The 27,821-nt window shown below is 44.0% G+C and overlaps 1 protein-coding gene across 2 annotated transcripts; it reads left to right on the top strand.

The window, feature by feature from the left end:
* The first annotated feature begins 279 nt into the window (after positions 1 to 279).
* On the top strand, positions 280 to 27,219 carry ZNF217 (zinc finger protein 217). Of its 2 annotated transcripts, none has more exons than XM_030963280.1 (6): positions 280 to 373; positions 14,056 to 15,858; positions 17,920 to 18,045; positions 18,871 to 20,454; positions 23,665 to 23,788; positions 24,918 to 27,219. In XM_030963280.1, exons 2-5 carry the CDS (start codon positions 14,460 to 14,462, stop codon positions 23,772 to 23,774), a joined length of 3,219 nt encoding a protein of 1,072 aa, XP_030819140.1. In that variant the 5' UTR covers positions 280 to 373; positions 14,056 to 14,459; the 3' UTR covers positions 23,775 to 23,788; positions 24,918 to 27,219. The 2 variants fall into 2 exon arrangements, with proteins under 2 accessions (XP_030819140.1, XP_030819141.1); XM_030963281.1 differs by lacking the exon at positions 280 to 373 and adding an exon at positions 827 to 1,024.
* The last annotated feature ends 602 nt before the right edge of the window (positions 27,220 to 27,821 follow it).

Below are 27,821 nucleotides of genomic sequence, written 5' to 3'. Positions count from 1 at the left end.
GGTCATGTCCCCAGTGACCCACACAAGGATCAGTGCTGGTGAGGTGTATTCGCTATAATTACGTTTGTGCCTGGGTGACACCGCTCAGTGTTTCGTGTTTGGGTGGGCGCGGCTGTGTTTTGGATCGCGTCCATCACTCCTTGTCCTGTCTGAGGGGACGGGGCGTGGCCACCGCCGGGCGTGGCCCTGGGGGCGGGGCCAGCGTTGATTGAAACGCGCCGGGCGCGTGGCCAATGGAGGCCCCGCCCCGGGGTGGGCGTGGCCCGCGGGAGGGGCGTGGCCCGGGGCTGCCCGAGCAACAGCTGCCGCGGAGCCGTTTACAAACAGTGCCCCGAGCGCGGCGCGGCCGCTGCCCCGCGGCGCCTCGGCTCAGGTGAGGCAGGGCTGGGGGGCACCTGCCGGGGGCTCCGGGCCCCTTCCTCCTCCTCCTCACCTTCCCCGCCCCCCCGGGGGCACCTGCGGCAGGCGCAGCCCCGTCCCTCGGGCGGCCTCTGCCGTGAGGGGCCGGTTGTGCGAGTGAGCGCGGGGGGGCCGCTGCCGCCGGCATGTCTGAAGGGTTCGGAGCGCAGCCCACCCCCCGCCGTGGCCCGGTTGGAAGCGGGGCTCGGAGCCCCCCCCGTCCCCGCGCTGTCCCGGGGGACGGCAGGAGGAGGCAGGAAGGGCGGCGCGGGGCCGGGGGGGCGGAGGAAGGTCCAGGTGTGTGTGGCCCCGCAGGTAGCGGCCCCTCCCGCCGCCCCCTCCCCATGGCGGGGCGGGCGCAGCGGCGGCGCGGCCGGAGCCCTTCCCCAGCTCCCTCCCACCCCAAAGTTCGCGCTGGCCCCGCGCTGCCGCCGCCGCCGCGCCGCCGCCCCCTCCCTGGCGCCCCCGGACGGGGCCGCGCTGCCATCCAACACCTGGGGGGTCGCGGGGCGCCCCCGAGGCGCCGCGCCGGGCCCGGGGGCCGCGCTCGGCCGGGGTGGGGGTGCGCGGCGACAGGAGAATATTTCTTTGTGAGTCAAAGATGTTCCTGGAAGAAGGATTTGTAGTAAGTGGCTCATGGGGCGGAGTGGGGGGGGTTGTTAATGAAAAGTTTATTGATCCGTTTTGCCAGTTTTTGTTTCTTTTACCTTTGTCTTTCAAAGACCAAAGCCTTCCCGATCATTTCTTTAGCATCGTGTTTTTTTTTTAAAGGGGAATAGGAAGTTTAGAAAATAAATAAATAAATAAGCCTCAACTGACTTCTTAAGCAACAAAAGAGGTTGCCAGGCGAGGACAATAAAATTCTAGAATATCCAGAGATTGGATTTCATTCCTGTTCCGTGATGCCCCCTGGACTTTCTGTTTTGGGGTGTGAGGCTTTTTTTGTTTGTTTGTTTGTCTCCCACACAGAAAACCTGCACCCAGAGTAAGGTCTGTATATTCTCTAATGAGCCATCCCATAAAATGTGCTGTGTGACTCCCAGTAAGTATTTGAATTGAAGTGTAATAGTTTTGAAGTGGTGGGGAACAAAAATCTTTCTGTTGGGTTATTGATCTGCTGATGAAAGGCGTTTGAATGTGAAAAGGGTTTAGTTTAGGGGGGTTGTGTGTTTAAAGGGGTTTTTTTAAGGCAACATTTTTTTTTTGATTTTTGAAATGACCTTGAGAGGTTTAAAACTACATCAGTTTCTACCAGTGGGTTTGAGGGGGAGGCAGGAGCAGAAGAATCTAGTGAAAATCGAAAATAGAAGTAGGAACTGAAGTATAGCTGCAGTGAAATATTTTCTTATAGAAGTATGTGAAAAGGGAAGTTTTTGTAAGAATGTGTGAAAAAGAGGAGAGGGAAATAACGCAGTTTCAGATGCAGGGAGGGGGGGAGAGAAGGGAGCATATCATTCTTCACATTTTATTAGGCCGTGAAATGCAGGAGTGATATGATCTGGAAGACACAGAAATAAAACGCCTAACTACAAGTTGAATAGCAGGCATTGACTTGCTGACCAACGCTTCCATGCTTGGTGGGGGCTGGTTCTGGGGCTGCAAAGGTAGCAGAGCACAGGGCTATGACAATGGCTTGCAAATGCTTTAACGCCATGTTTTATTGCTCTTAGGAGCTCTTCTTAACTGGAGGTTTGGGAATACGACTGAGACTTTAATTTGGGATGTCCACACTGAGGTTTCAGCCTTTCCTTGGATAATAGAAAAGGACAGTTGCAAATAAGTAGGATAAACTGCATTCTTTGGCCGAGGGGGAGGGAAGAGGGCGAGGGTGGAGGAGGGTTTTTTTTTCTTCCCCTTTACTGGTTCTGTAACTGAGTCAATATTTTAAGATCTGTAGCAGGAATGTGGCTTTGTGATCACTGATCGTTCTGCAACGTGTTTTTTTTAGTGAGCAATCTCGTCATGCTGAGCATAACACTTGGATTTTCGATCTCTATAGGCTCTTTCCTGAAATCAGCATCTGAGTTTTGCCTTTTAAGTTTTTCAGGGTGGTGAATATGAAAAACAAATAACTTTAGAGCCATGGCTATTACAGTGATTATTGATTGGCTTGGCCTTCAGCCAAGCAACTCTTCTGCATGCAGCAGAGTTGCTGATTTAAATTCTGTGGATTGTTTTTCATAAGTTAGCCTTTTTTAATCTTTAAACAGCATATATGGCAGTTGAGGAACAGTAGATCAGTTTTTAGTTAAGGTTGTTCAATTATGTCTTCATCGCTTTGGAGTTGGTTGAATGACTTGACATGAGATTAAGCACAACAAAAGAAAAGGCAGGGGAACAACAGCTGCCTTCCAGTACCAGAGCTCCAGATTCTGAGCAGTTCAGCGTTTTACCTTTTACTGTTACGTGGTGTCAGGTTTAAATGTGAATATTTCTATTCCCCTTTGCGAGAAGCTCAGGCTTGCTGATAACACATGAGCCACTCAAAGCCTGGATGTTCGTGTTTTGGGAGTTGTTTGTCTGCTGCATTTTGCAGAAAATGATCTGAGGGTCTGATACTGAGCGGTGAATTGATCTCATTAACTTTTAAGACAAAAGTAGCAAACAGTCCCCACTAGTTTGTACTTGTTTAGTTACTGTGTGGTAAGAACTTTAAGGTGTGTCCTTAATGGCAACTGACGATTCTTGCTGCGAAGCCTTGTTTATTTTAGGTAGATGTTTTATACAGAATTTCCAGTGGGACAAATTACTCCACTGACTGCACTTATTCTTTCTGAAGGCTGACTGTGAGCATAAGAGAATAATTTTGCCATGCTGCAATCAGGCTATATTTAAAAATTGAAGCCATTAAGTTTTGCTGTGTATTTTAAGGCTTTTCCTACTTCCTTTGTTTAAACATTCTCAAACAGTGCATATCATAGATGAGTTTAAAACATTCATATGGCACTGTTGGGGCCGAATTTAAAATTAAAATGAATACCGACGTCCTTGTTGATCAAAATAGAAAAAGCATTTCTTTAAATAAGTGGATGTTTTCTGGTTTTGAGTGTGGTAAGGAGGCTATATTGGTGTCTTGTAAACAAAGTTTCATATTAAGTAGTCTTTAGAGAATGGCCTCCAGGCTTTGCATTAGAGGATTTCTTTCTTTTCCTCTTTAAGTGAATAATGTTTTTTGGTGTTGCTTTGTTTTGGTGGAGAGGTGGGGAGAGCCAGATTTAGGGTAGGGGCTGGAAAAGAGAGGACGATAATAAACTTTAGCACCTTTTTATCAGACTGTCTTACACAAAAGGCTACTTGATTCTGGTTTCCCCTTTCATTAGATCACACTCCAAAAATTCTGTTTTGAGCACTTATTCTAACCTTCAGAAATACCTCCTCTTACCACTGTATTTTCATTTAGAACTATGCTGATAGATTAATACCATATTTTATACAAAGTGCTAAGCGATTACTGTAATCAGGGGGAAATTATTTTAAAAGGGAACTGTGGCTTTCACTTAGACTTTCAATCCAGTGATTACAGTAAACTTTTAGTTAAAAAAAAAAAAATCTGAGAGTTTGCAATTAAGAAGCTCGGGGGAAACGTTAAGTAAATTTTAACTTCTCTTTGTTCTTTGGGACTTTTTGTTGTCCCAGCTCTTTCTAACCTGAATCTTGATTTGGAGTGCATTGTCCTAGGAAAAGATTCCATCCAGTGTATATGTAAATACACTCCCTCTTTCCTGTGTTATGAAATGCTGGCATATGGAAAGAGCAGCCCCCCTTTGCCCAAGGTAAAATGGGCTGAGCTTTCTTTTCTTTGCGAGAAGCTGAAAGAAGAGTTTGACCTTTGAACTCAGCCTCACACTTCCACGCTGCTTTCGGGATGATTAAATAACCAAGGATATTTGCCTGTGTCTTATGCTTATTTATCTCACTTTAAATGTTGTAATACTTCACTGTTGAGGTATTGTCTTTAAATATAGCAGGACGAGCCTTTGGGTTGCAGCAGGGCTGCCATGTGCCAGCTCAGCTCTCACTGGGGACACTCTGCATTTCCAACCCCCCTCAGAGCCTTCCCACATCTCATATCGGCGTGATTCGCAGATTGCTTTTAACTTCTAACCGACTTTGGGGCATTTCTCATTGCCCCCCCGCCTTTCGAAGGTGACTTTAGGAAAAAAAAAAAAGTTTTTCTTCCTGGTGCATGAATGTGCTGAGGGGATTCTGCTGACTACTGTATGCGTGCTTTGAGAGAGATGTGACTCATTCCACAAGAGATTTGCAACTGAATACAAAAGTAAGGAAAAGGATATGACCAAGCTATGTAAGATTCTCAACACATGTTGTATTTCAGGATTAAAAAAGCCTTTTCCAGCCTAAATTTACCTAGGTTTTTATGGGCTTCCAAACAGAAACTTGCTCTCTCTAAATAATTTGTTTTTAGAAATCAACTTTTTTTTTTCCTTCAGTGAAATTGCCAAATAATCTCCTTTTGTTGCTGATGAAGCTTGTTTATGCCAAACGTGGGTGTATGTCAATGGGAAAAATACATAAAAACTTCTACTGTTATAATCATATGACTTTGGTCAGAGCATAGTTTATAGCTTATCATAAATCTAGCACTCTTGATTCTTCCTCCTTTTTTTTTTTTAAGCGGTGTGATAAGAGCAGACTTTGCAGTTTCAAAGTAGAGCAGTGCACATGCTGGGAAAAATGAGTTTGAAATTAAAAATATAGGTGACATACGTGTTTGGAAACACAATGAGATGGAATTGCTTATCAGGCTGCCTCGAGGATTTCAAAAGAAAGTACAAGAGGAAATGTGGGTAGAATATGCAGGGAAATCTATGTAGATCAGGGTGACTTCAAGACTGGAGCAGAAAACCATCCAAGCAGAAGTGAATAATTGACTGGATGGTGCTTTTCTATGAGCTGCAGATTTTATGTAACTAAAAGTATCAAAGTCTGAGTTTGTTTATGCGCAATAGGTACACTTGCATTTCTCACTGTAATAAAGGGAGTGCAGTGTGCTCTGATTGAGCTGTATCAGGGAAATTGAGGCCTTTGTGTTGTGCCTGCACTGTTGTGATAGCAGAGAACGGGATGGGTGGAATCCTGGGGCTGCTCTCAGCCTCTCTCCTTTGGTACTCAGAAAAAAGCAAATTAGGTTGCTTAGATTTACACCAAGGACTGATGTTTGGTACAGTGTAAGGAAAATGGATGTAAAGGTGGCCCAGAGAAGCCCCACTTTCTGTTCACCTTTCTTGTTTGTTTCTAACTTTTTTTTTTTTTTGTTCTTATGCTGCTAAAATTGGGATCTGAAATTGCCTGTTAGAAAGCTCAGTTTCTTGCAGATGCTTTACAGGCCAGCTTGGCCCTGTGTAGCCCAGGCTGTTGGGTACATCACACATCCCTGCAGCCCACTGGTGAGGGGGAATGTAGGGCTGGGCAGTTAAAAAGTCTCCATCAGTCTCTGGGAGATCTCCCACCTGCACAGGAGAAGGGAGAAGGCTTTTGGAAGTGTTTGTTTCTATCACTTTTCTATTTTAGAACCTTCAGATTTTGCTCCAGGGGTGACTGAACTACAATCAAATGTCTTTTCCCTGGACTCTGTACCTCCTTCCATCTTTCAAGATTGCCTTTTGCAAGCACCTAATTGTGGTTGTGTTTGAGGGTGACAACTTCCAAGTGCCCTGCAGAGGACAGGGATCAGATACTGCTCTGTTCCTTGCAAGGGGCAGCAGTTGGAGCTGTGCTGGGTGAGAGTTGGGTTCACACTTGGAGCCAGGTGAGAGCACTAGGGCACATTAATGGCCGTAACAAAGGAACTCCTCGGCAGTGACCACTTCTCTCAAATTCAGGAGTAGTAAAATAATCTCTTTTCCTGTTATTTCACCTATGCTGCCCAAAGGGATGCTACTTGCCTGTAATTGCTACAGAGGAACTCCTGGCTCTTGAGTAATAAGGAATTATGTCTAATTTGGTAAACTGAATTTACCACTTCTTTGTAGTTGTGGCTGTTGGAGAGACCTTACATCCCTCTGCCAAGAAGCAAAAAGTCAAATTTACTTTTAAGGTCCCTGAAAGTATCTTCTTTTAAATGAAAACCAAGACTAAACATACAAGGCAGTCTGTGTAAGGTGAGACTGACTCAACAATAAAAATGTATCACTCATTCCACCGAGAGCCTTTACCTGCTGTGGAGAGAACAATAAACTGTTTTGTAAGGTAAGGGGTCATTGCCAGTTTAAGTGCATGTAACTTCTTGATTTAATGAAGTTGCATCATCCTGCAGCAGTGGTGAAATGTGTCCCAGACTTATTTAAAATAGGATTATTCTTGTATCTTTCAGCTCTTCTACAACAGGTATTGGTCACTTCTGTTGTCTAAAGTACACTTTGGTTTTGTGGCTCCTGAGAAATTCCCTCCTAATCAGAGGGAAAAAGGAAAAAAATCTGGCGGTTTGAGCAGTCCTTCTGAACTTTAAAAGTCAATACTTACTTGTAGTGCTTCCTCCTTTAATGCCAAGAATTAGTCTCTTTTATATTTGCTCTTGCTCAGTGGAGGAAAAACATGTGCAGAACGCTGCAAGCTTATACGTAGCCTGCTTTAAAAGGCCTAATTACATCCTTTGATAGAAGAGGCATTCAGTTCTCTGAGGAGACACACTCAGCTCAATCCATCCTCTGCCAAAGCCCTGGTAGACATATAGCCTTCAAGAAAAAGGGACTCCAGGAAAAGGTTTTTTAGAGAAAGAGGATATCCTTTGTTTTTATTAGTATAGATGTCTGAGATGGGGGGAGGGAGTTTTCCTAATATTGTTCATTATTAACTATGAGTTATTTTCCACTGGTGATTAAAATCCTGTTTGCGAGGCTTCAGGGGGAAAATGACTCGCATGTGTGTCTGTGTGTCTGTTTTATCTGACTGCAAAAGGGCTTTCAATTCAAAATCTTTCTGAAGTGTGTGTGCAGAAATGCTTGGATAATAACAGTCTCGAATTCTGTGTCTGTCTCACTCTGGTTGTGTTTTTGTGAATTGTTTTAGGATCATTGTGTTGGAAATCTCTGTGGTGGTAGAAGGAACTATAACTGAGTGTCTCTCTTAGAGGGGATAAAAAGGATAAGCCATGAAAGAGTTTGAGTTTAAGGGTAACTTTGAAATCTTCAAGCCTGATGGATGAAGACTAAGGAGGGGGACTTAAATTTGCAGATGGAGGGAGTGGAAATTCCAGTTTAGGGTCATCTTTTATGTTCTCTTTTCAACCTGAACATCTTCGTTTTGATCTTTCCTGCAACTGAAACAAACAACTCTCTTCCTCCCCTTCCTCCCCCTGAATCTCCATTTCCTTTACAAGTGCTCGTGTTAGTTCTTTATCAGGCTGAACTGTTAACAAAGTATAAAAAACAGTTTTGTGCTTGCACAGTTGGTATAAAAGGCTCGGTGTGACGAGAAGCAGCCCTGGGATCACTCACGTGCTCCTCCAGTAACACAGAATACTCTGGGAAGTTTGTGAAATGATCTACTGTTGAAGATGGGAGTAGCTGTTTCCCTCCCTAGAAAGCAGCAGAATGCCCAGTAATAAGAAATAATTCTTGGCTTCTGTGCTGCTCTGCAAAGTCAGGTTTTATCTGGACTGGCTTAAATAACTTTGCAGTGTTGTCACTGGAGTCGTGGGCAATGGGCAATTGTATTCTTTGAGAAATAAGGTCATGGTCTGTGGAGCAAAAACGGCATCATCTTCCCTAAAATCAGGGCTATCCCTGTGTCAGATGGGGTAGCAGAGGCGTTTGTGCCTGAGGAGGAAAGCCCCTCCTGCCCCAAGTGTGACACACGCGCTTCTGCTGAAGCGCCCAGAGGAAGTTCTGTGGCTGCCATAAACCCCTGCTACCTGCAGAGACAAAGCCCAGGTTTCACCGTGGACTTTGGAAATCTGACTCGCCTTTTGGGACACTTGGTGAGTGAGAAGCTCACGATGACACTTGGCTTCGCTTTCTGAACAAGTGTGGGAGCTTAGGGATGCCAGGGGACGCCAGAACTGCTCCCAGCACTGAGCTGGGGTCCCTGGTGGCTCCTGCAGACACCACACTCAGCCAGGACACTGGAGGGGCATCCCAAAATCTGCAGCTCCTAAATACTGTCGGAACTATTTTAGGGTGCTGTTTGTGCTTAACTTTGTAGGTGTGGTGCAGCTGCCTTAGCTTTATGCAATGATTTATATGTATATTAAAAAACGTCCTAAATAAGTTTAAGTTCAGCCTCAGCTCAGGTTTTAGTTGAGGATTTGAAGGTGTATTTATTTATGCATGAGCTGCTGTGCCTGTGATCAGTGTTACACCTGAACACAGCTGTGCCCAGATAAAACAGATAACATAAATGAGCTAGTTTTTATTTGTGGTCCCAGTGAGGTGTTGTTAAAAGTGACATTAACTGGTTTGTTGTATCTGTGCTCCTTAGGTACGACTGGAACAACTATAGTAAATCTTTGAAATTGGAAGTAAAAAAAGGTGTTAAACTTGTGATTTCCAATAAGCAATTAGGAGTGTAAAATCTATTTACCAGCAATCTGTTCTGGGGCATAAACACATCAAGAGGAAAGAACAGTTCATGTAAAATGACTCTTAATATCCTGAAACTTCTTGAAACATGAGGAAAACTGTAGGGTTTTTTAAGTGGAAATGAGAGTTGTGTATAAGTTTCTCCAGTTCAGTAGACCCAGTAAAAATTAAGGTGGTTGATTTGCAGCAGCTGGAAGAAGCTGGTCAGCTAAGCAGTGATAATTTTGCTGCTGGCCTTGAATTTGAGAATCTGGGTTTGTTGAGGTAGTTGTGTCTGAGTTTTTATCTGCCAGAGAAGAAAAGTAACTTCAGTGTCCTGGATTTGGCTGTAACTCTTCAAGTTTTCTCACTTCTCTTTTTCAGAAAGTGTTGCAGCAACTACTTTAACTTCTGTAATTGTTCCAGGTCACTTTTAACAGTTTAACAATAGTTTTGCAGCCCTGAATTAGCAAAGAATAGTTGTTTATCCTGAGACTTGTCGTGCAACTTTTATTCCCAGTGCCTCTGTAATGTGTTTCAAATGGGAAATTCAATGGTTAGACTGTGCTATTCTCTGAAAGGTGTGTCTAGAGTTCTTGTTACATATTCATGGAAATTTTGAAATGCAGGAAGTAGAAATGCAATAAAATTACTCCTGATAGGTCATTTCCCAAAGAAATCTCCAAGACTGTGTAATATATTGTCTTGGGTTGTGTAATTTAATAAAAATAAATTAAATTTCTCTACAGGCACTTAATTAAACTTTTCTCTGTTTTAATAATCCATTTATATGCAGCAGGGTTTTGGTGTGGTTCTTAGGTTGTGTGGCAAGTGCAATGAAAACAAGATGTTCTCATCTGTTCAGTGGAATCTTTATGGGTGTTTTGTGCTGTTTATAAATATAATGGGTATCGCTGTGAACCTGCTGAAATACTCAGCCAGGGATGACTCACTTGTGAGCTCAAGTGTGCTAAATGCTCGGGCTAAAACTTTTCCAGTAGTTTTATTCTTTCTTCTCAGCTGAACTATATTTCTGGTTGCATCAAGTGCAGTAGGTGGCACCCTGGAACTAGGGTGGGTTGGTGACTCCAGGAGGAGTCCAGGGGAGCTGTGCAGGCTCCTCCTGCCCTGCTCACTGCCCTTAGAGCAGCCCCTGGAAGCTGTGGGCCCTGGGCTGGGCAGGAGGGACAGGGGATGTTTGCAGATGGGCAGGGAAGTCACATGTGGGACTTCTTGCCTTGCTCTGTGAGGGGGATAAGTAATTCTTTTATTTTCAACCTTGAGTTCATCTGTAGCAAGTTTATCGCTTTTCAGCTGTTGGAAGGAAGGATTTCCTGTTTTGTTCTGTTCCTTTACTCAGTATCTCTGATACTGGTGTGTCCTTTTGTCTTCTGAAAGTGAAAGAAGGCAGAAGAAATGCAGGTACTGTGTTTTATTTGCTGAGCTCCTGCAAGACCTTCAGCCATAGTCATGGTGTGGCAGGTTGTCCACTTTTCCAAGGAAACAACAGAATTGAGCCAACTCTGGACAGATTTCCTGCTGCCTCCAGGGTTTTGAATAACAGGAATGTAATTAATCAGCGTTTTTGGTCCTCAAATCCAAGGCATATTATCTTCAGTAGGAAGAAAGGTTTGTTACTAATGGATAAAATCCTGGTGGGGATATTTGGGTTGTAGTTCTGGCATGTGTTGGCTTGTCTGAACAGTGAGAGCATAAAATCCTGCCTACTTGTAAAAGGCATGGATCTAATCAGTGAAGTGTGTAATCACCAGATACAGAATAAGACTAGAGCTTTCTAACTCACCTCCTGACTCCAGTGCTTGTATTCTTTCTTCTTCTCAGTTTAAATGTTTTCTTGTCTACTTGTATCTGCGCTTTGCTTCAGAAATGCTACCTGCAGTTTTTTCCCAGTGTGTAGCTGCTCTCTCCTGTGTATCCAAGAGCAAGAGCTGCAAAGAGGCATTTCAGATTCCTGAAACAGGAATATCTTGCTCTGTTTGCAGTGCTGCCTGGAGGATGAGCTGTGGCTGGTTCTTAGGACTGTTCAGAGCCTCTATGAAAAGCAGTGAGAAAAGCTTGGAGGAGGCTGCATAGTGCTCTGATGAAGTCTCCAAAGGGCTTCAAACCTATTGATAGCCACCCGAATTGGCCCCAAGCTCCTGTGGAACTCCTGTCGTGGCTCAGGTGTTGGTTGTACACTCTGTGTTTGTGTGGTTGTGAGGACAGGTTTGTTTGCCAGACAGCTGAGGTGGGATTGAAGCAGCCCTGTTTCCAAAGCAGATTTATCAGAGAAGATGTTACTGATTGATTGAGGTGGATTTTTCACCCATCCATGACCAACCTGGGGCATTCCCTAGATGTGATATTTACCTGTCGCTTAAATTCTAAAAAATCCTGGAGCTGTGGCTGTCAGTGTTTGTTTTATCCTAGGCTGGGTTTGGTAGGGCCATGTGTGGTGGCCCAAGTTCGAAGGAGCTCTCTTCTCCCCCACCTCACCCCAGAATGCCATGAAGAACAGGGCACTGAGGGTGCATTTTGCTGTTTCTCATCTGTTTCCTTTCTCCAGTGACTTAATTCTTGTTGCTCTATCATGTGTTTGCTGTAGTGCCACAAAGTGGGAGTGTAACAAACCTTAATTGGCTTTTTCTGTTTGTAGACATGAGCAAGGAAGTAGTGGCTGCTGAGTCCCAGCAGTTCACGTTGTGGGACTGACTGCAGGCACTGCTCTTTGGATCTGCCTTCATGCCCCAGAAATTCCTCTGGCCTCTCTCTAGCAGGATTTTTACACTTCTTCCTGCAGAGCACTTCCCTATGGCTCTGAAAGCAAATGCACTCAACTCTTAAGTTTGTTCCACTTTTTTAATCTTGCTTGAATTGTTTTTTTGAAATTTGAAACTTATTTTCAGGCAGATGCTCACTGAGCTTTGCTGTAGCATGTTGGGTAAAAAATACCTTTTAAAACTCCAGTAGAAATAGAACAAAAAGGCAAGTTGAAACATGAAGTATAAAACATGCTAACCAGCAGCCTTTGATATGTTTTCTCCTGATGTTTTACAAAAGGGAAAAAGTTTTTTGAATACTTGAGCTTCAAACTTTGGTTCTGGCTCCTCCACCTGCCTATAGGGAGTGAGGGAAGGTCTGAGCTGAGTGGGGAAGGGAGAAAGGCAAAGGCTGCAGTGGAAGCAGAAGTGTCACCCCACGCTGAAGTGAACCTGCCTGTTACAGGAGATTTTTGATTCATTCTGCAGAGAGGAAGTGTTAATCATGGCAGTGATGAAACTGAAAATGGGGATAAAGGGCGTAGTTAGAGAAGAGACTTTGGCTGCAGAAAATGCAGGTTCTGTCGCCATCAGCAGTGATCTGGTCCCTCTTACACTCCACCTTACCCTGCAAGGTCCTACATTTGTGTCTAATTTGGGATAAGTCTTTGGCCCAAGCCAGAAACAACCTGGGATTTAAAAACCCTATACAATTCTTAATATTAATTGTGCTGATGGTGTCAACCTGGGTTAGAGGACTGGGCAGTGAAGAGACTTTAAACTTTGGAGAAACAGAAGAAAATGAAAAACAAGCAGCCAGCAACAATAATTTTCTCCTGTTACCGGCATTCTGGTGTGGTGGTGTTTTTATTTTCTATTTTTACCCATGTTCATTAGGCCCCAGGATCTTGTGGTCTGCACGATGGGAAAGGAGGTGCTGACTTTTCAAATTAAAAGCAAGGAGTGTTCTCAGGGCAAGGCTGCAGGAAGTGGATGAAGTGTTGGAGATGTTGGATCCATGACTCCTGCCAGTGTGTGCTGAGGTTTCCTTCTCCAGCTGCTTCTCTTGCCTGGGCTGATTTCTACTGAGGTGGTTTAAGATTTAATGGCTCAAGACCACTTTTTCTGTCCAACCAGCTCTGATCAGAAATAGCTGAGAATCAACTGATAATCATCTTTATCGTGGAAAGCTGGCAGCCTGAACTATTGCAGGGCTGTGGTTGAATTATTGTCCTTTCTTTGGGTCAAATAAAACAAAGTGCTTCCTTTTTTTCCATATGAAAGCAAGGCAGAGGTGGAAATTGAGGTGAATTTTGAACGCCAACTGTGTCCATGCTGTTTTCTGCTCTAAGAGTTACAGAGCATAATGTATTTTGGGGTATATTAGTTCAAGTCATGTGGTCACTGGCCAGCTGGCTTTTAGGAAATAATTTGCCAAAGTTTGAGTCAGATTTTGAATGAATTCTTTTCATTAGTTATTACTTTATTTGGAAATGTCTCAGAATGATTCTTCTGCAGTTTATGTTAGTCTTGTATTAGTTTGCTAGACTTTTCCTTTACCCAAAAATTTCATCAACTGGAGTCCTGAACTCCACAAAACTATAATTTGTCAGCCCAAAGTGGTGGCCCATGAGTTGCTGCTAGCAGGCATTAAAACTCAGTAGGCTTAGAGATTTAAATTGGATTTGTGATTAACTATATTATAACCCTGTTTAATCTAGCAGAATCCTAAACCTTCCTTTGTGAGTATAATCAATAAATCATTTTTTTGCTTTGTCACACTTTAAAAGTAGAAGAATTTTGTTCTCATAATGTTATAATGGGCCTCTTGGATGATTTAAATACTAGATTTAAGTACTGTTCAAGAAACAGTATCATTAGTTCGTACAAAATGTTGAGATGTTCTTACTGTACCAGCCCAGAATTGTCACAGGCATTGTAAATGTGGCTTATAGGGAAAGCTTTGAGTAGTGGGACTGGTGAATGGTTCTTAATACAAAGATTTGTGCTGACACTCCCTGTGTACCAGGACTATAAAAGCTGATGCCAAGCTATCTGGTCTTAAAAAAAAAAGCCTTTTGCTTAACAGCCTTTAGAGGACAAACAAGTGAAGTTCTGCTGTGGTTTTACAGGTTCAAGGAAAGGTTACTTGGGCTGCTGCATTGTTATGAGTTCAGGAGTGCACTGAAATATGGTTTCAGCAGCTTTATATAACTTTATATAACAAACTGTTTCAGCTTGGCAGGTAGAAAAGTTGGCTCTTAAAAATACGCTTTCTTCTAAAGCACTTGGTGCTTCTCAGCCCTAATATTTTCATTATTTGGGAGACAATACTTCTCTTTTGAAAGGTCTGACTAACTCTGTTCTCTCTTTCCCAGGTGCTGGAGTTTCTTTGTGGCACTGAACTTGGCCTTGAGTGTATTTTACCCAATGCAACTATTTGAAAAGTTTGTGCAACAAAACTAAGTGCAACTGACTGTATCTGTAGACTTGAAAAATCTGAAGAAACAATCCAAAAGAAACCTCATCCCGTCACTGAGCGAATCTTTGGATTCTTTTGCTGGGATGTGTGAAAGCACGTAAAGCTGAAGAAGAAACAGTTTTCTGCTGGTGGAAAGAAAAAAAATTAAAAATCATTTTCCTGGCAGAGGTTTTCCAGCTGAGCAGACTTTTGAGCACATGTTGGAGAACTCTACAAGTGTCCTTACTGTGATCAGGGAGCCCCCTCAGAGAAGTGCAGGCTGCCATTGAGAGATGTAAAAGGGAGCAGAAGGGAGGAAAGATGCCCACGCAGCCCCTCCTGGCATACATGGACGGACCCGAGGGAATAGCCAGCGCCGTGGGAGCCCAGATGGAGACCAGCGACGCCGCCATGACCATCAAAGGAACCAACACCATCTCCTACAAGAGCCTGCAGGAGAAGTTCCTGCTGCAGGCCGAGGGCTGCATGCCCCTGGACTGCATGTTCTGTGATGAGACCTTCAAGCACCCCGAGGAGCTGGGGAAGCACGTGCTGACTGAGCACAGGCCCACGCTGTGCGAGCCCGCCGTGCTCAGGGTGGAGGCTGAGTATCTCAGCCCTCTGGATAAGTGTCAGGTGAGAACCAGCTCACCTTCACCCAGCAACGAGCAGGACAGCGAGGAACTGAGCTGCAAAGTTTGTGGGCAAACGTTTGATAAAGCTTTTGACATTGAGGCGCACATGAAAAAGCATAAAGATTCTTTCACGTACTGGTGTAATGTTTGTGGGCGAAGATTTAAAGAACCCTGGTTCCTCAAAAATCATATGAGAACGCACACTGGAAAACCTGGTTCCAGAAACAAGCATCAGCAAGGTTCTGAAGGCCCCATAACAATAAATGAGGTGGTGCAGGAGCACGTAACTGAAAACGTAACGTCACCTTACAAAATTTGTATGGTTTGTGGTTTCCTATTTCACAATAAAGAGACTCTAATTGAGCACAGTAAAGTGCATACCAAAGAATCAGTTCCCAACGGTGAAAGCCCCCAAGTGACTGCTGAAGTCAATGCAGAAGAAACATCTCAAAACCAGGAATTTTTCCAATTCTTGAATTTAAGACCAAATTCGGTTCCAGAAAAGGACAAACTGCAGAAGCTTGCGAAGTGGATCGCTGAGCTGGATCCTTTCACCACGTATCAAGCATGGCAGCTGGCTACCAAAGGTAAAATTGCAGTTGGTCATGGGCAGATTAAAGAGCCAGGGCAAGAAGGAAGTACAGACAACGATGAGTCATCTTCAGATAAAGAAGAACTCTGTGAAATTTGGAATGCAAATAAAGGTAGCCAGGCTGAAACTACAGGGAAGTCAAAGGTAAATAAAAACAGCAGTTTCACAGGGAATGGTAACTTAACCCAGGACAAACTGAAGCATCCCTCTGGTGAAGTGCCTTCTATGGAGATGGATTCTAAATCATCCCAGAACAAAGAGAAGCCGACCCACTGCTCTGAGTGTGGGAAAGCCTTCAGGACATACCACCAGCTGGTCCTTCACTCCAGAGTGCACAAGAGGGACCGGCGGGGTGATGGGGAGACTTCCACTGCTGCCAGGACCTACTGTGCCGACATCATTGGGAACCTGGAGGAGAACGGGGCAGCAGAGAGGATGGAGGGGGGCTCTGAGGATGGCTCTGAAGATGGGCTTCCAGAAACAATTAATTTAGGTGAGTAGCACGGGGAGCACTTCAGTTTGAAGTGGCTCTTACTGGGAGTTGTTTAGGAACTCTTAGAGCCAAAGAATGCGTCGTGCTTTTCCGTTATCTTTTCAGAACGTGATAGGAAATGTTCAAAAACTAGAGAGGGAATGTTATGGTAGGGGAAAGGGAACAGAGAAAAATGAGAGCATTAGGAAGATTTGGATGCTGCCATTTTGACGTCTTTGAAGTTGTGTTGGGTCTTCTTGGAGTTACTGCAGTCATTGAACTCGATTTCATAGCAGTGAGTTTAACAATTGGAAAAAGTCACTGTTTGCTCACCCCTTATCTCTTAACTTTACTGGATGCTTTGGAGTGTTCCGTAGCCCTTCTCATCCAGCACGTGTTTTTTACAGAGAGTATTTTATGAGAAATAATTGCAGTTTCACTTTCTTCCCCCCCTTTATCTTGTAAGGGCAAAAAATGTTCAGCGCTCGACACCAGCAGCCTTTGAGGTTCTGAGAAGTAAAGAATAATTTAAAACTTTTTTCTGTCTAACTGCAAGTTCAGTGTTTGTTCTGAACAGTAATTTGAAAGCCTAAATGTCAGAACCAGCATGTTTGACTCATTTGTGTAAGGCCACAGGCTGTTAATATGTGGACCTGTATGTAAGAGAGGTGTATATTTAACTCCTCTGCCTGGAAGCATTGCTGACAGCGTGGATGGACTCCATCTGTACATTACCCAGGATTAATTCTGCATGTCACAGTGTCTTAGAAAAGCAAGTGATACTGAATGATTCCTTAATTGAAAAAGATTGCATGTCAGGGACAAAAGGCCTGGCAGAAAGTCTCCAGCTAATCTGCAGTTCTGTGTGTGACATGCTCCCAGCCGGCTTTAAGAAACAGACACTTGCATAATCTCAGGGCAAGACACGGTGTACAGAATGTCCTGGCACCCACACAGGCCTGACTTGGCCATTTCTGGTAATGTGCAGCCCTTTATTTTGCCTACAGGAACAAAGGAATGAAATGATTACCTCATGTGAAGTTGCTTAGTTTGTTTCTCAGCGCCTTATCCTAAAGCAGAGCAGATTTTGGTGTGAGCTGCTGAGTCACACCTCTGGAGACACAGCTGTTTGTTTAACTCACCCGGGCTGAGCCATGCAGCATTTCCAGGAGAGACACATTCCAGCAGGCAGGAACCTCAAAGAACTCTTTCAAGTCTATTCTAGATCCGACTTCTTAGTCACGCCGAAGGTCTCCTTCCTCCCAGGGTTTCCAGTCAGCCTTGCCTTGGCTGTTGAGTGGAGCAGGCTGGATTTCAGTGGAGCTGCAGCGCAGTTGCTGTGGCTGCTCGTGGTGTTGGGGTGAATTCTCTGCCATTCCGCCGTCCCTGCCGCCCTCCTGTGGCACCTCCTGCCTCTGCACTGGAGTGGAGCTGCTTGGGCATCCCTGGATTTGTTCCTGGAATACCCGGGGCACCGCTGGGACACCCTGGCACTTGCTCACTCCTTAATAATACAGTGAAATACTCCTCATCAAATCTAAGGAGCTTGTAGGAAATACTCCTCATCAAATCTAAGGAGTGTCGCTCTACAGACATTCCATTGATTAGCACATAAATAATACATTATTAGAATTAATTTAAAAGGAAAGGCCTTCCTTCCCCACCTTTCTGTGTTTGGCTGTCATGCACAGAGCAGATTTTTAGTCTGAATCATCCCACTTGCACTAATTCAGACTTCCCATTTAATAAAATAATACAGTTATAACCTGTGTATTTGAGATGGGCCATTCTCCGTTAAGGTTCTGTAGGTAAATAAAGAAAACTTTTTTCTTCTTCTTTGAATCTTGTTTGTTCTCTGGTCTCCTTGGTCACTGTCACAAACCACAGTATTGTGGACAGAAATCTCTTGAACTCTTGTGCTCTTGTTACTCAGAGTGCTGCAAAACAGAGCAAAAGTTACTTGCAGAGTGTAGAATTTGACTGCAGTTCAGAATTTTATGTTTATCATTAAAAAAATGACTTTTTAACAAGACTGCAAATTTACATTTGCTCTTCATAATATGCCTGTATTTTCTCTCAAAGATAAAAATGAAGACAGTTTGGAAAGAACAAAAGTTAAAACCCTTGGGACCTCCAGAGAATGCAGCTACTGTGGAAAGTATTTTCGCTCCAATTATTACCTCAATATTCATCTCAGAACTCATACAGGTAAATGGGGGCTACACCTCTGGGGAGGGGAGGGAAATCTGCTGAGTCCACTTGGATAGAATGTTTGATTTTGCTTTTGAAAAACAGAAACTGCCTTCCAAGTTGCTGATGCTAAGAACAAAGTTTTCTCTAATTCTAAACAAAATTAAATAATTGCAGTTAAAATCTATTTGAATTATTTACGTAAATATAAATGGTTTTAAATAATGCTAATTGCATTAAGTATTGTTAAAACCATACTTTTTAAAGTTTTAATTTTTTTCTACATTTAGTGGTACAGCAAAAATTTAGGGTTTGGTTTTAATTTAAAAACCAGCCAATTTCTCAGGTGTGAAGTTGGTTGTCTGCCAGCTGCTGCTACCTGGGGCAAAGCTGAGTCTCTTTTTCAACTCAGCTCCTTGTTTTGCATAGCCAGACAGACCCTTCCTGCTGCTGCCTGTGTGTTCTTGGGGGGCAGCTCTGTTTCCAGCTGAGCTGCCCCGTTTGTGTTGGGAATAGGGCGCTTGTGGGATGATCAAGGGCTGCAGCTTGTTGGGGTTGACCCAGAGTTCCACTCCTTGCTTATCTCTGCCAAACACGTTGTCAGCTCCCATCTCCATCCACAGCCAGCGTGTGGAAACATCCCAGCACAGCCAGAAGGTGTCACTGTAGTTAGTAAAAGCATTAAGATACTGTTGTTTAAATGTTTTACGCGAGTTTGGGACTTAGGAGTGTGTGGAAGGGGAGAGAAAAATCAGTTTTAGTGTTTGAGTCCACAATGTTCCCTTGCGTTTGTGATCAAGACTTCAAATCTCAGCGTGATTTACTGATAAATTTGTGTTGCAGGTGAAAAGCCGTACAAATGTGAATTCTGTGAGTATGCAGCAGCCCAGAAAACTTCCCTGAGGTATCATTTAGAGAGACACCACAAGGACAGGCACGGTGACAGTGCAGCTGATGGGAAGGGCGACAGCAAAGGTTCCCTGCGGGGTCAGGAGACGGCGCTGTCGCTGGCTGCTGATGCTGCTCCAGAAACCAAAAATCTGAAGAGGCTTTTTGATGGTGCCAAAGATGCTGAGAGCTGCCCACCTGCCAAGCAGCAAAAGGAAGTTCTGTCCTTGAGCAATGCAATGGGCAGCACAGTCTTTTTAAAAGTAAAGAACAATTCCAGGGAATCGAACAAAGGTTCTGTTTGTAGCAGTTTGAATCAAGTACCTGAGAACGTGCCCACTCCTTACCCGGAGAAACTGAAGGCTGAGAAGGAAACCAAGGAAGCCCAACCTAAAAGAGAGAGAAAGGCTTCTGTGGCATCAGAGGAAGATGATGTCCAGTACATCTGTGCTTTCATTGGTGGGAAAAATGTGAACAATATGCAAGAATGCACTGAGAACTACAGACGCAGACCTGTCGTGGACTGTCACGAGCAGCCCTTGGACTTAACCAGTAAGACTTCCCAGGAGTGTTCAGTGATTGCAAGCAGAGGCCTGCTGGCCCCCAGCACCTGCCCCTTCTGTACCTACAGGACATTTTACCCCGAGGTCCTCATGATGCACCAGAGGCTGATGCACAAGTACAACCCTGACACCATTAACAAGAACGGCTACAGGAGCAAGGCCGTGGCCAAGGCCCGGCGCACAGGCTGCCCCCCGGCCCTGCTGGGCAAGGACGTGCCTCCTCTGCCTCTCCATCCCAATAAAAACAAGGCTTCCACAACCCCACAGCAAAAAGCACTGCAGCCAGGGAAAGCCAAGCAGTGTGCCCCTCCTCAGAACAAAGCCCCTCTCTTCTCCGTGAGCGAGTCGAGCAGTACAGCCCCGAGTAACCTCAAGTTTCATAAACAGCAAAGCAACCTTGGAGCTCAGGCAAACAACTACAGACAACCTCAGCAAGAAGAAGTGCACTCCAGTTTCAGGATCTCTCCAGTACTGGACAGAGTAAAGAAATCTGACTATAAAATCAAAGTTCTGGGTGCCCCAGTGACTCAGTCTGGTCTGGTCAGCAGCAGCATGAATGGGGTTCTGGAGTCTCACCTCAATGAACCTGGCTGGGCTTGCCAGCGAGGCAGAGACTATCTCTGCAGTAAATCTGGGAGCAGTGCAAGTCTGGACTATGGAGAAAGCTCTTCCAAACGGATGAAACCCTCTGTGGTAGCTGTGGAGCACCTGGACTCTCCACTGGCTAATTACAGGAGATATGAAATGAGCAGATTTCACGTTGCAAACAGATATGCAAATCTGCTACCTCAGGAATACCCTCGCACCAAACCCACATCCTCTGTTCTGCCAACCAAACAAGGGCTCCTCAGTGCAGATGATGCTGATCCTCCCAATGGATTGACTGCTCTCAAACCCTACGAGCCATACAGCTCTGGATCACTTTATGGTTCTTGTGGATCTAGCAATGGCCAAGTCATCAGCTCGACAGGAGAAGGTACAGTCCCTCCTTCCTCCTCTCACACCACTGCTCAGGGAGGGGAATGGGATGTAAATGAGTGTGTGCCCACCTTGAAACATTGAAAAAAGAGCTGTACTTAGCATTTCACCAGGTTCAGTCAGTGCTTGGATTTTAAACTTAAAATCCAGGTTCAGCAGGCTCCTGGCTTGGGGAATTAGGCATGGAAGGGCTGAATTTTAAAGAGGGGTCTGAAGTTCCTCAAGTTCCCCCTTCCCCTCTGCCACGGGTTTCTGATGGCAAACATGTATTGTTTGCTCATCAGACCGCTCCAGACATGTTGACTAATCCAGGATATGGAATGAGACTCTCTGCTTAATGTGCCAGAAGTCTTGGACCATCTGGAATAATAATAAAACTTTTACAAAAAAAAAAAAAAAAAAAAGCTGCCATGGACAATTGTTTCTTTCAAGAGCAGAAAAGGATGTATTGCAGATCATAAAACTGATGTAAATTTTGGACTTCTGCTCTTCAATGGGTTTTTTTTTAATGTTTAACTTCTAGTAGGAACAGAATGCTTTGTTAAATCAAGACAACAGATTTCTGCTATTCTAATTATGGTGTAGCAATGCTCTGTGGAAACTTCTGGGCCTAGCAGAGATAAATGATTTGTGATGTATTGGGAGAACTCTGGTACTTCTACAAAATACATGCTTTTTGTGTTTTGTCCTTGGTCAACATTTTCAAAAAGTCAGCAGGAGGCTGAGATTAAAAGGTGCTGGGTGATATTTAAGCAGTTCTCTGACTATTTGTAGAAGGTGGTATTTATGACTTGAAGCTGAGCTCAGCATGGACTTAGCTACAAATACAGGACTTTGAATTTTGAGACGAAGATCCCATTATAAAAATGAATAGCCTGTGTGGGCTGTGTAGTCTGAAAGTCTGTGAAGTTCCTGAACTCTGAATGCTCCCATTCTCTGGAAGCAGTAAAGTTGCTCCTCTGAAGTAGTCTGGATGGTAACAAGCAGGGGTGTGTTCCCTCAGGTCAGCAAACTGCAAATACTGAATCCACATTTAGTTATGAGGCAAAAATAGTATTTGCTCACTCTGTTCTGGTTTTGGTTTGCTTGTTTTAAGGCTGTGGGCTTCAAGAATATATCACATATAAATAATTTCTGTTTATATATAAGTATGCAGGCTTTGCTAGTGGGTTATGGGAAAGGTGAGGGAAGGTGTCACCGTTGTGTGCCCAGGCTGGGCAGGGAGTGAAGAAGGAAAAGCACCACAGCTGAGTCACTGAGGGGTGAGGAAGTGGGGTTAATGCCTGGGCTGGTGCAGGGCTTTGGCTGTGGAGCCTGAACTGCTGTGAGGAGTGCACACTGGGGTCTGCACAGGGGTGCCCAGGAACACAGAAGTTGCTGTCCTGGTGCTGTGACAGGATCAGTGAGTGTGTGGAGGTGCCAGCAGTGTGAGCCAGGGCAGCCTGCTGCAGCAGCAGCTCTGTTTTTAAACAGGGACTTCACTGGAATCCACCTGGTTCTTCTTTGGGAAGCTCCACCTGTGCCAGAGGAGTCTCCAGGCTGGGCTTTGCTTCCTCTTCCCTGGTGCCAGCCTGGACACACTGCCCTGCAGTCAAGAACTGTGCACTGGTTTTGTTTTTAGAGCCCTCAGAACGGTGGCTGCAGCTGATTTGACAGCATTGTTGTCATGGAAATGAGGATTTCATTGTTCATTACCCAGTGCTGGCTCAGGGAGGGAAAAGCAACTTTTTATGGCTGTTACCTCCATTGGAAAGGCTCTGAAACGAGCCCCCCTCTGCTGGGTGTTCGTAGCAATTTCCATAAAAGCCCTGGGCTAGGAGATGTAGGTCTGTAAGGGTAATTTTTTGATTTTTCTACCAATTTGCTCAGAAGTACCCAACCCAAACTTTGATAGTTGTTGAGAAGGGTTCAGGGTAACAGCTAAGCAACCTCTCAGTGTCAGAATTTTATTTTGGGTGAAGAGCAGAGATAAAAGTTTCTTTAAATTATTTTTATTTTCCGTTAAAAATATGAAACACAGCAGTTTCTCTAGACCTCAGCTGTGTGATGCCATCTGCAGAGCTGTGCAGGTGCAGACCTGCAGCTTTCTGCCCTCTCCCCCTCTTGAACCCTGCTGATTTTATAATCCACGATGTCAAAACCTTTTTCTGAGGGCCCGTGTGCCTTGTGGCAACATCCCCGTGGTGCCCCCATCGTGTTCTGTCGCATGTTAAATGCTGGATCAAGTTGTCAGGAGAATATGTTCCACTTGGCAAACTTGATTAAAGCATGATGCCTTCCCTTATTGCTTGTAAGCTTTGCCATCCCGTGTTGCCCTGAAGAGACAGAAACATTCTGAAACCACTCAGTTTGTGTTATTCTCAAATTAGTTGCCTTTGCAATGGCAACATGTTATCAGGGATAACCTGTTGGCTGATTGATTTGGCAGAGGCTGCAAATTAAAGACAATTGCTCGTGACACACTCCAATGGCTCCGTGGATTCTGTTGAAATATTAATTTGGCTGTGCCATTTTAATTTAATTAAAGATCAGGAGGTGTTTTTTTCAGCGCTGCACTGGAAGCTCTCATGGAATATGGATGGCAGTTGGGCTTTTTGGATCCTGTGGGAGTAATGATTCTGGACTTTTTGCTTTAATTTTATGAAGTGTTTTTGACTGCTTGCCTAAGCTAGTAAGACTTACTATGGAACAGGCATTGATTTCACATCTATAAATGTGAGTTAATGGTCTCAGATAAACACAAAACTACCTGTATATAGACTGAAAATTGCTTAACAAAGGTCTGCAAGTAAATTGTATTAACACTCTTTAAAGTGTCATGAGTTCCATGTAATCCTCGATGGCAGCAATGAAGTACCCCAGTTTTCCTCTCCAATACTCACTGAAAAATTCAGTTTTCAGACAAATACAGGAACTGAATTGGGCATTAAGGGTGCAGCAGTTAGACCTCCTTAGGTAGAACATCTGCTGTGGGATGAGTTAAGCAAAGACATCACTTCAATAAAACTTAGCACAAACTTGTTAAATTATCTTTTCATTCTCCTTATATTGATTCTGGATCCTGAATTTCCTATAATAGGAATATCTAGATTTTTGAGGCCCGATTGTGAGATGATTTATCAAGGAATTTTGGATTCTGGATGCTGATGTGGACCTGAAAGGAGCAGGAAATAATGCTAACTCCCTTAAATGACTTTTTTTTTTCCAGGAAAGAGATCAGTGTCATACCAACACTTACCCAGCAACCTGCTGCAGAAGAGAAGTTTCGAGCCCTTTGTGGGGAACACGCCCTTCAGACCCAGTGACAAGAAGAACTGAATCACTCCAGAACGGTACACAAACCTTCTGAACTAATTGTCCTTAAACATTGCATGGGGTGCTGATGACATCAAAGGTTCCTGCACAGCATGAGGAGAGCTTGTGAAAGTCTGAGCCTGAAAAGATAAAAATTTCCTCCTTAAAAAATCACCAGATGCTGGGGTGGCAGCTCTGATTGTTTGGAGTAGTGGTAATGGCTTCTTTGATAGGTACAGGATGCTCCTTTTTGAAGAGAAGTGGGAGGGTAACACTAGATAAATACATTAATTGTAATTGCAGTGGGAAGTGTGCAGTGAAAGTCAGGGAGTCCAAGTTCAGTCAGTGCTTGAGGCTGGAGGAGCACAAGTGAGGGGAGGTGCCTGTGACACAGTTCTGGGTGCTGGGGTTGTTGGGTGGGCCCCTGCCCATTGTGCCCCTGCTGAGCACTCAGGGCTCCTCAGACCCCAGCTCTGAGTCCAGGAGGCCTTCCTGGGGCTCCTGGGCAGCCTCTCCCTGTGATCCAGAGGTGTCCCAGAGGGATTTCCCTGCTCAGCAGAGGGAGGGAGGTCAGGTCAAAGCTGTACCTGGTGCTGTGAGTTCATCTCCTCAGGGCTGCAGCTGGACCTTGTGCCTGCAGCACCCATCACTGCTCGGGACAGAAGTGCTCTGCAGGACTGGGAATAAATAGGTCTGTTGGCCTTTTTCTAACCCAGAACTACAGATCATTTCCCTTTTAAAAGGAATACTTAAGGAGTATTTCTGGAATGCTGTAGCACCTGGGCCAGCACACATGATTTCATGGAAAGATTTTGGGAGCAGAGCTGACTGACATTGAGTTGACAGCTTTTAAAACCTTTTATTTCTTGGTATTCTTCTAATCTTACTGCTCTTATTGTCCTCCTACTAAGCATAGGTGTGTCTGGTTGTGTTGTTAACTTGATTTCATGCCTGAGATTCTTCCTGGGGCTGAGCATCTTCCAGAGTAGACTTTATTTGCCAGATAAAAGCTGGCAGTCCAGACTTCCATGGCAGTATCAATTCTTTAGCAAGGATGTGGAAGGAATTCCCTTTGTTAGAAAGAGACTCCTCCCAGTAAAAACTGTGCTGTACTATTTTAGAGCTGTATACCACAAATTTATATTTATTCCTCTTTTTTCCCCCCAGGTCTAAGGACACAAGTGCATATTCCATGGAGTTATACCTGCGGTTCATCCCCTGAGGAAGAGAAAATGGTGAAAGCTACTGAACTAAGCTGTGATTGTACTGTATATAGAAACACTACAGTTTTATAATATTGGTTCTTTTAACATTTTGTACCAAATAGCCATACAAAAGTAGTCTAAACAATTGGGTTATGAAGGTGTGTGGAGAATGTATATCTTGACCTTGACTTTTGAGTATTTTTCATTAGAATTAATTGACCAAATATTAGGTAGGAGTTCTATTTTTACATACTTGAGCGCTGCTGAAGAGTTTCTCTTGGAAAGAATATATATCGTTGCACCTCAGGTAAACTGTAAATATTGAAGTTGAAAATCCTGTTGGCGTAATGCTCCTTTTTCATAAAAGTGAAAGTTTCTCATCTGTTGTTTTTTTTTCCTGTTGAACTATGTTAGTTTTTTAAAAGTTCCAAATAAACTGTCTGAAAGTGTCCGGTTTATAAATGTTGTGAACATTAAAGCAACGGTGCTGACATTGATCTGCCTTGGCTGGGTGAGGACCAGGCCGTGCTGGAGGGCTCTGCTGCTCTGGGGTTCTTTCCAGCACGGTTTTAAATGCAAGCATGAGGCAATACTTGACATTTTGGATTTCCTGAAATGTGGCTGGATTCTTCTCTTGGCACTGGTTGCTGTTCTTCAGAGAAGCTTCTTAAAAACACCTCTGCCACTATCCAAATGGAAAATCCCTGGGACTTGCTTGAGAAACAATAATAATCTCCATGTTTCAAATGTTTGGTTCTGTACTAAGCTCCACGCAGTCACATTTCAAGAAAAAAAAAACTCCTTTGCACCTTTGTCCAAAGCTGTAAAGTCTCAGTAAGAGCCTTGAAATATGAATTTGGGTTCTGCAGACTGCAAAAGGGATGTGGCTGTGATGGAGCCTACTTGACTGTGCTTGGAAGCTTCTTGATGTCAAGTTTTAGCATCTACTGGGTGTTTAAAATGAGTGAGAAATAACCTGTAAATGGGAGAATATCTCCTTTTATTTTTTAGTGAAGACAACAAGAGTTTTTTCTAATGCACATGCAGTTTAATTTTTGTAAAGGGAAGATGGCCAGTTACCAGCCAGTAAAGCAGAACTGTTGCATATTTTAACTTGCCTTCCTCGTTTCTTCTCATGAAGTTGTAGTTAAGAGTTAATTCCTTCTGTACCTGGCTTTGACTTCCATATATTTTAGTAAAACAGAACAATTAAATATTTTGCACTGTTTGTTTTTCTCTCTTCCCTCTTACAGCAAATGTAAAATAGCAAAACCTGGAAACTTGTTTTTTCATTATGCAACTTGAGATGTTCCAGTTGTCTTAGTTCCTGTAAATGGGACTGGTTTTTAATGTCTCTGTAAACTGGCAATGGAATGAAGTGCTGTGTATCAGGAAATTGTACACTATTGACCTGTTTTCCTGTTCATAAGCTGAGCCATATGTACATAATCTAGATTTTTGTTTTCCTAGTTTTGCACTTTTATAGCCTATTTTTGAAGATGAATTCACTTGGAAAAGGGTTAATCTATTTTTGTGTGTGATCTCTCCCTGTCCCGGAGGTGCAGGGCTGGAGCTGCTCTGCCTGTGCCACACGGGGCAGGGCTGCTTTTTAATGTGTTGCAGCAAACAGACCTAAGGCTTGTTTGTTTTTAATCTCCTTCATGCTGGTACAGTTTCCCTCAAGGCTTTTTTTGGGGTTGGAATGGAAAAATGGACCTGAAGACTCCATTCCATGGCAGCATCACCACACTTTGCCCATCAGTATTAACTATTGGGATACTACTGGTTTTGTATGTTCCTTTGGAAATAGCAGTGCATATATAGAGGTACAAATTGTTGATTTTTTTTCCTTTTTTCTTTTTTAAATGTATTTATTTCATTCCATTTTGTTCTATTTTAATTGTTGGAACCGGAAGTCGGCAAGCAGCAGGCACACATTACTCATTTAATTTATGATGTATTTCACTTTAGTTGAGTATATTATTACATGTGGATGTAAATATAGACTTGGTGTTTTGCAAAACTGGTTTCTGTGTCTTGCTTTTAAAGCTTAAAAGGAGTTGCTTGGAATTTCATGTTCACTTGACCTTTCACCATCCTCGCATTGCTGGGGGAGAGGGAGAAGCTGCCAATAACCAAATCCAAATTCATGTTCAGTTACATGAAAATACTGAGTCACTCCCCAGAAAATCTGTCTTGAAATAAGGGAGAAACTTTTGCTTTCTTCTCTTGCAGTTCTTTTCCTTCAGGAAAGGAAACTGAGTTATTAAATGCATTTTTTGTGATAATAACATTGAGAGGAGCATTGATTGTGTTTTTTATTGTAGGACTTCATAATCTGTATTAAATTATTATGAAGTTTTTTAAACCAAGTGTGTTCTGCAAAATTTTCTAGGTCTGTTGTGTTCCTGGAACTCTCTGAGGTGCCAGATCTCACCAGCACCTCTGACCACATCTCAAAACTGAAATTAATCAGCTTGGAAGGCACCTGAGGGAGAGACTGCTCCAAGGCAACTCATCCTTGGGAGAGAGGGGTTTCACCAGTGAGAGCCCCATTTGGGGGCACTAATGAGGGGGCACAGCCTCCTGCATGTCCAGGCTGGGCTGGGTTCTTGGTTTAACAAAAGCAGCACTGCTTTTGGGGTGAATCCTTCCAAATGTGGGAGCTGGTGGCCAAAATAATGTGGAAATGCAATGGTGAGTGCTGCCTGGCCTGTGGGGCACACTTGGGGTCTGGAGCACCACTGGTGTGGGTCACAGGGGCTGGGTGGCACTGCTGGAGGGGACAGCGGGGTGCTGTGAGCCCTGCAGCCACCCTGAGCCCTGCAGCCACCCTGAGCCTGCTCTCCCTGGTGCTGTCCCCAGG

The sequence above is a fragment of the Camarhynchus parvulus genome, chromosome 20 (genome assembly GCF_901933205.1).
Source record: "Camarhynchus parvulus chromosome 20, STF_HiC, whole genome shotgun sequence".
NCBI classification, from domain to species: domain Eukaryota; kingdom Metazoa; phylum Chordata; class Aves; order Passeriformes; family Thraupidae; genus Camarhynchus; species Camarhynchus parvulus.
The sequence above is the reverse complement of the archived record's forward strand: the minus strand, read 5'-3'. Positions and strand labels throughout refer to the sequence as shown.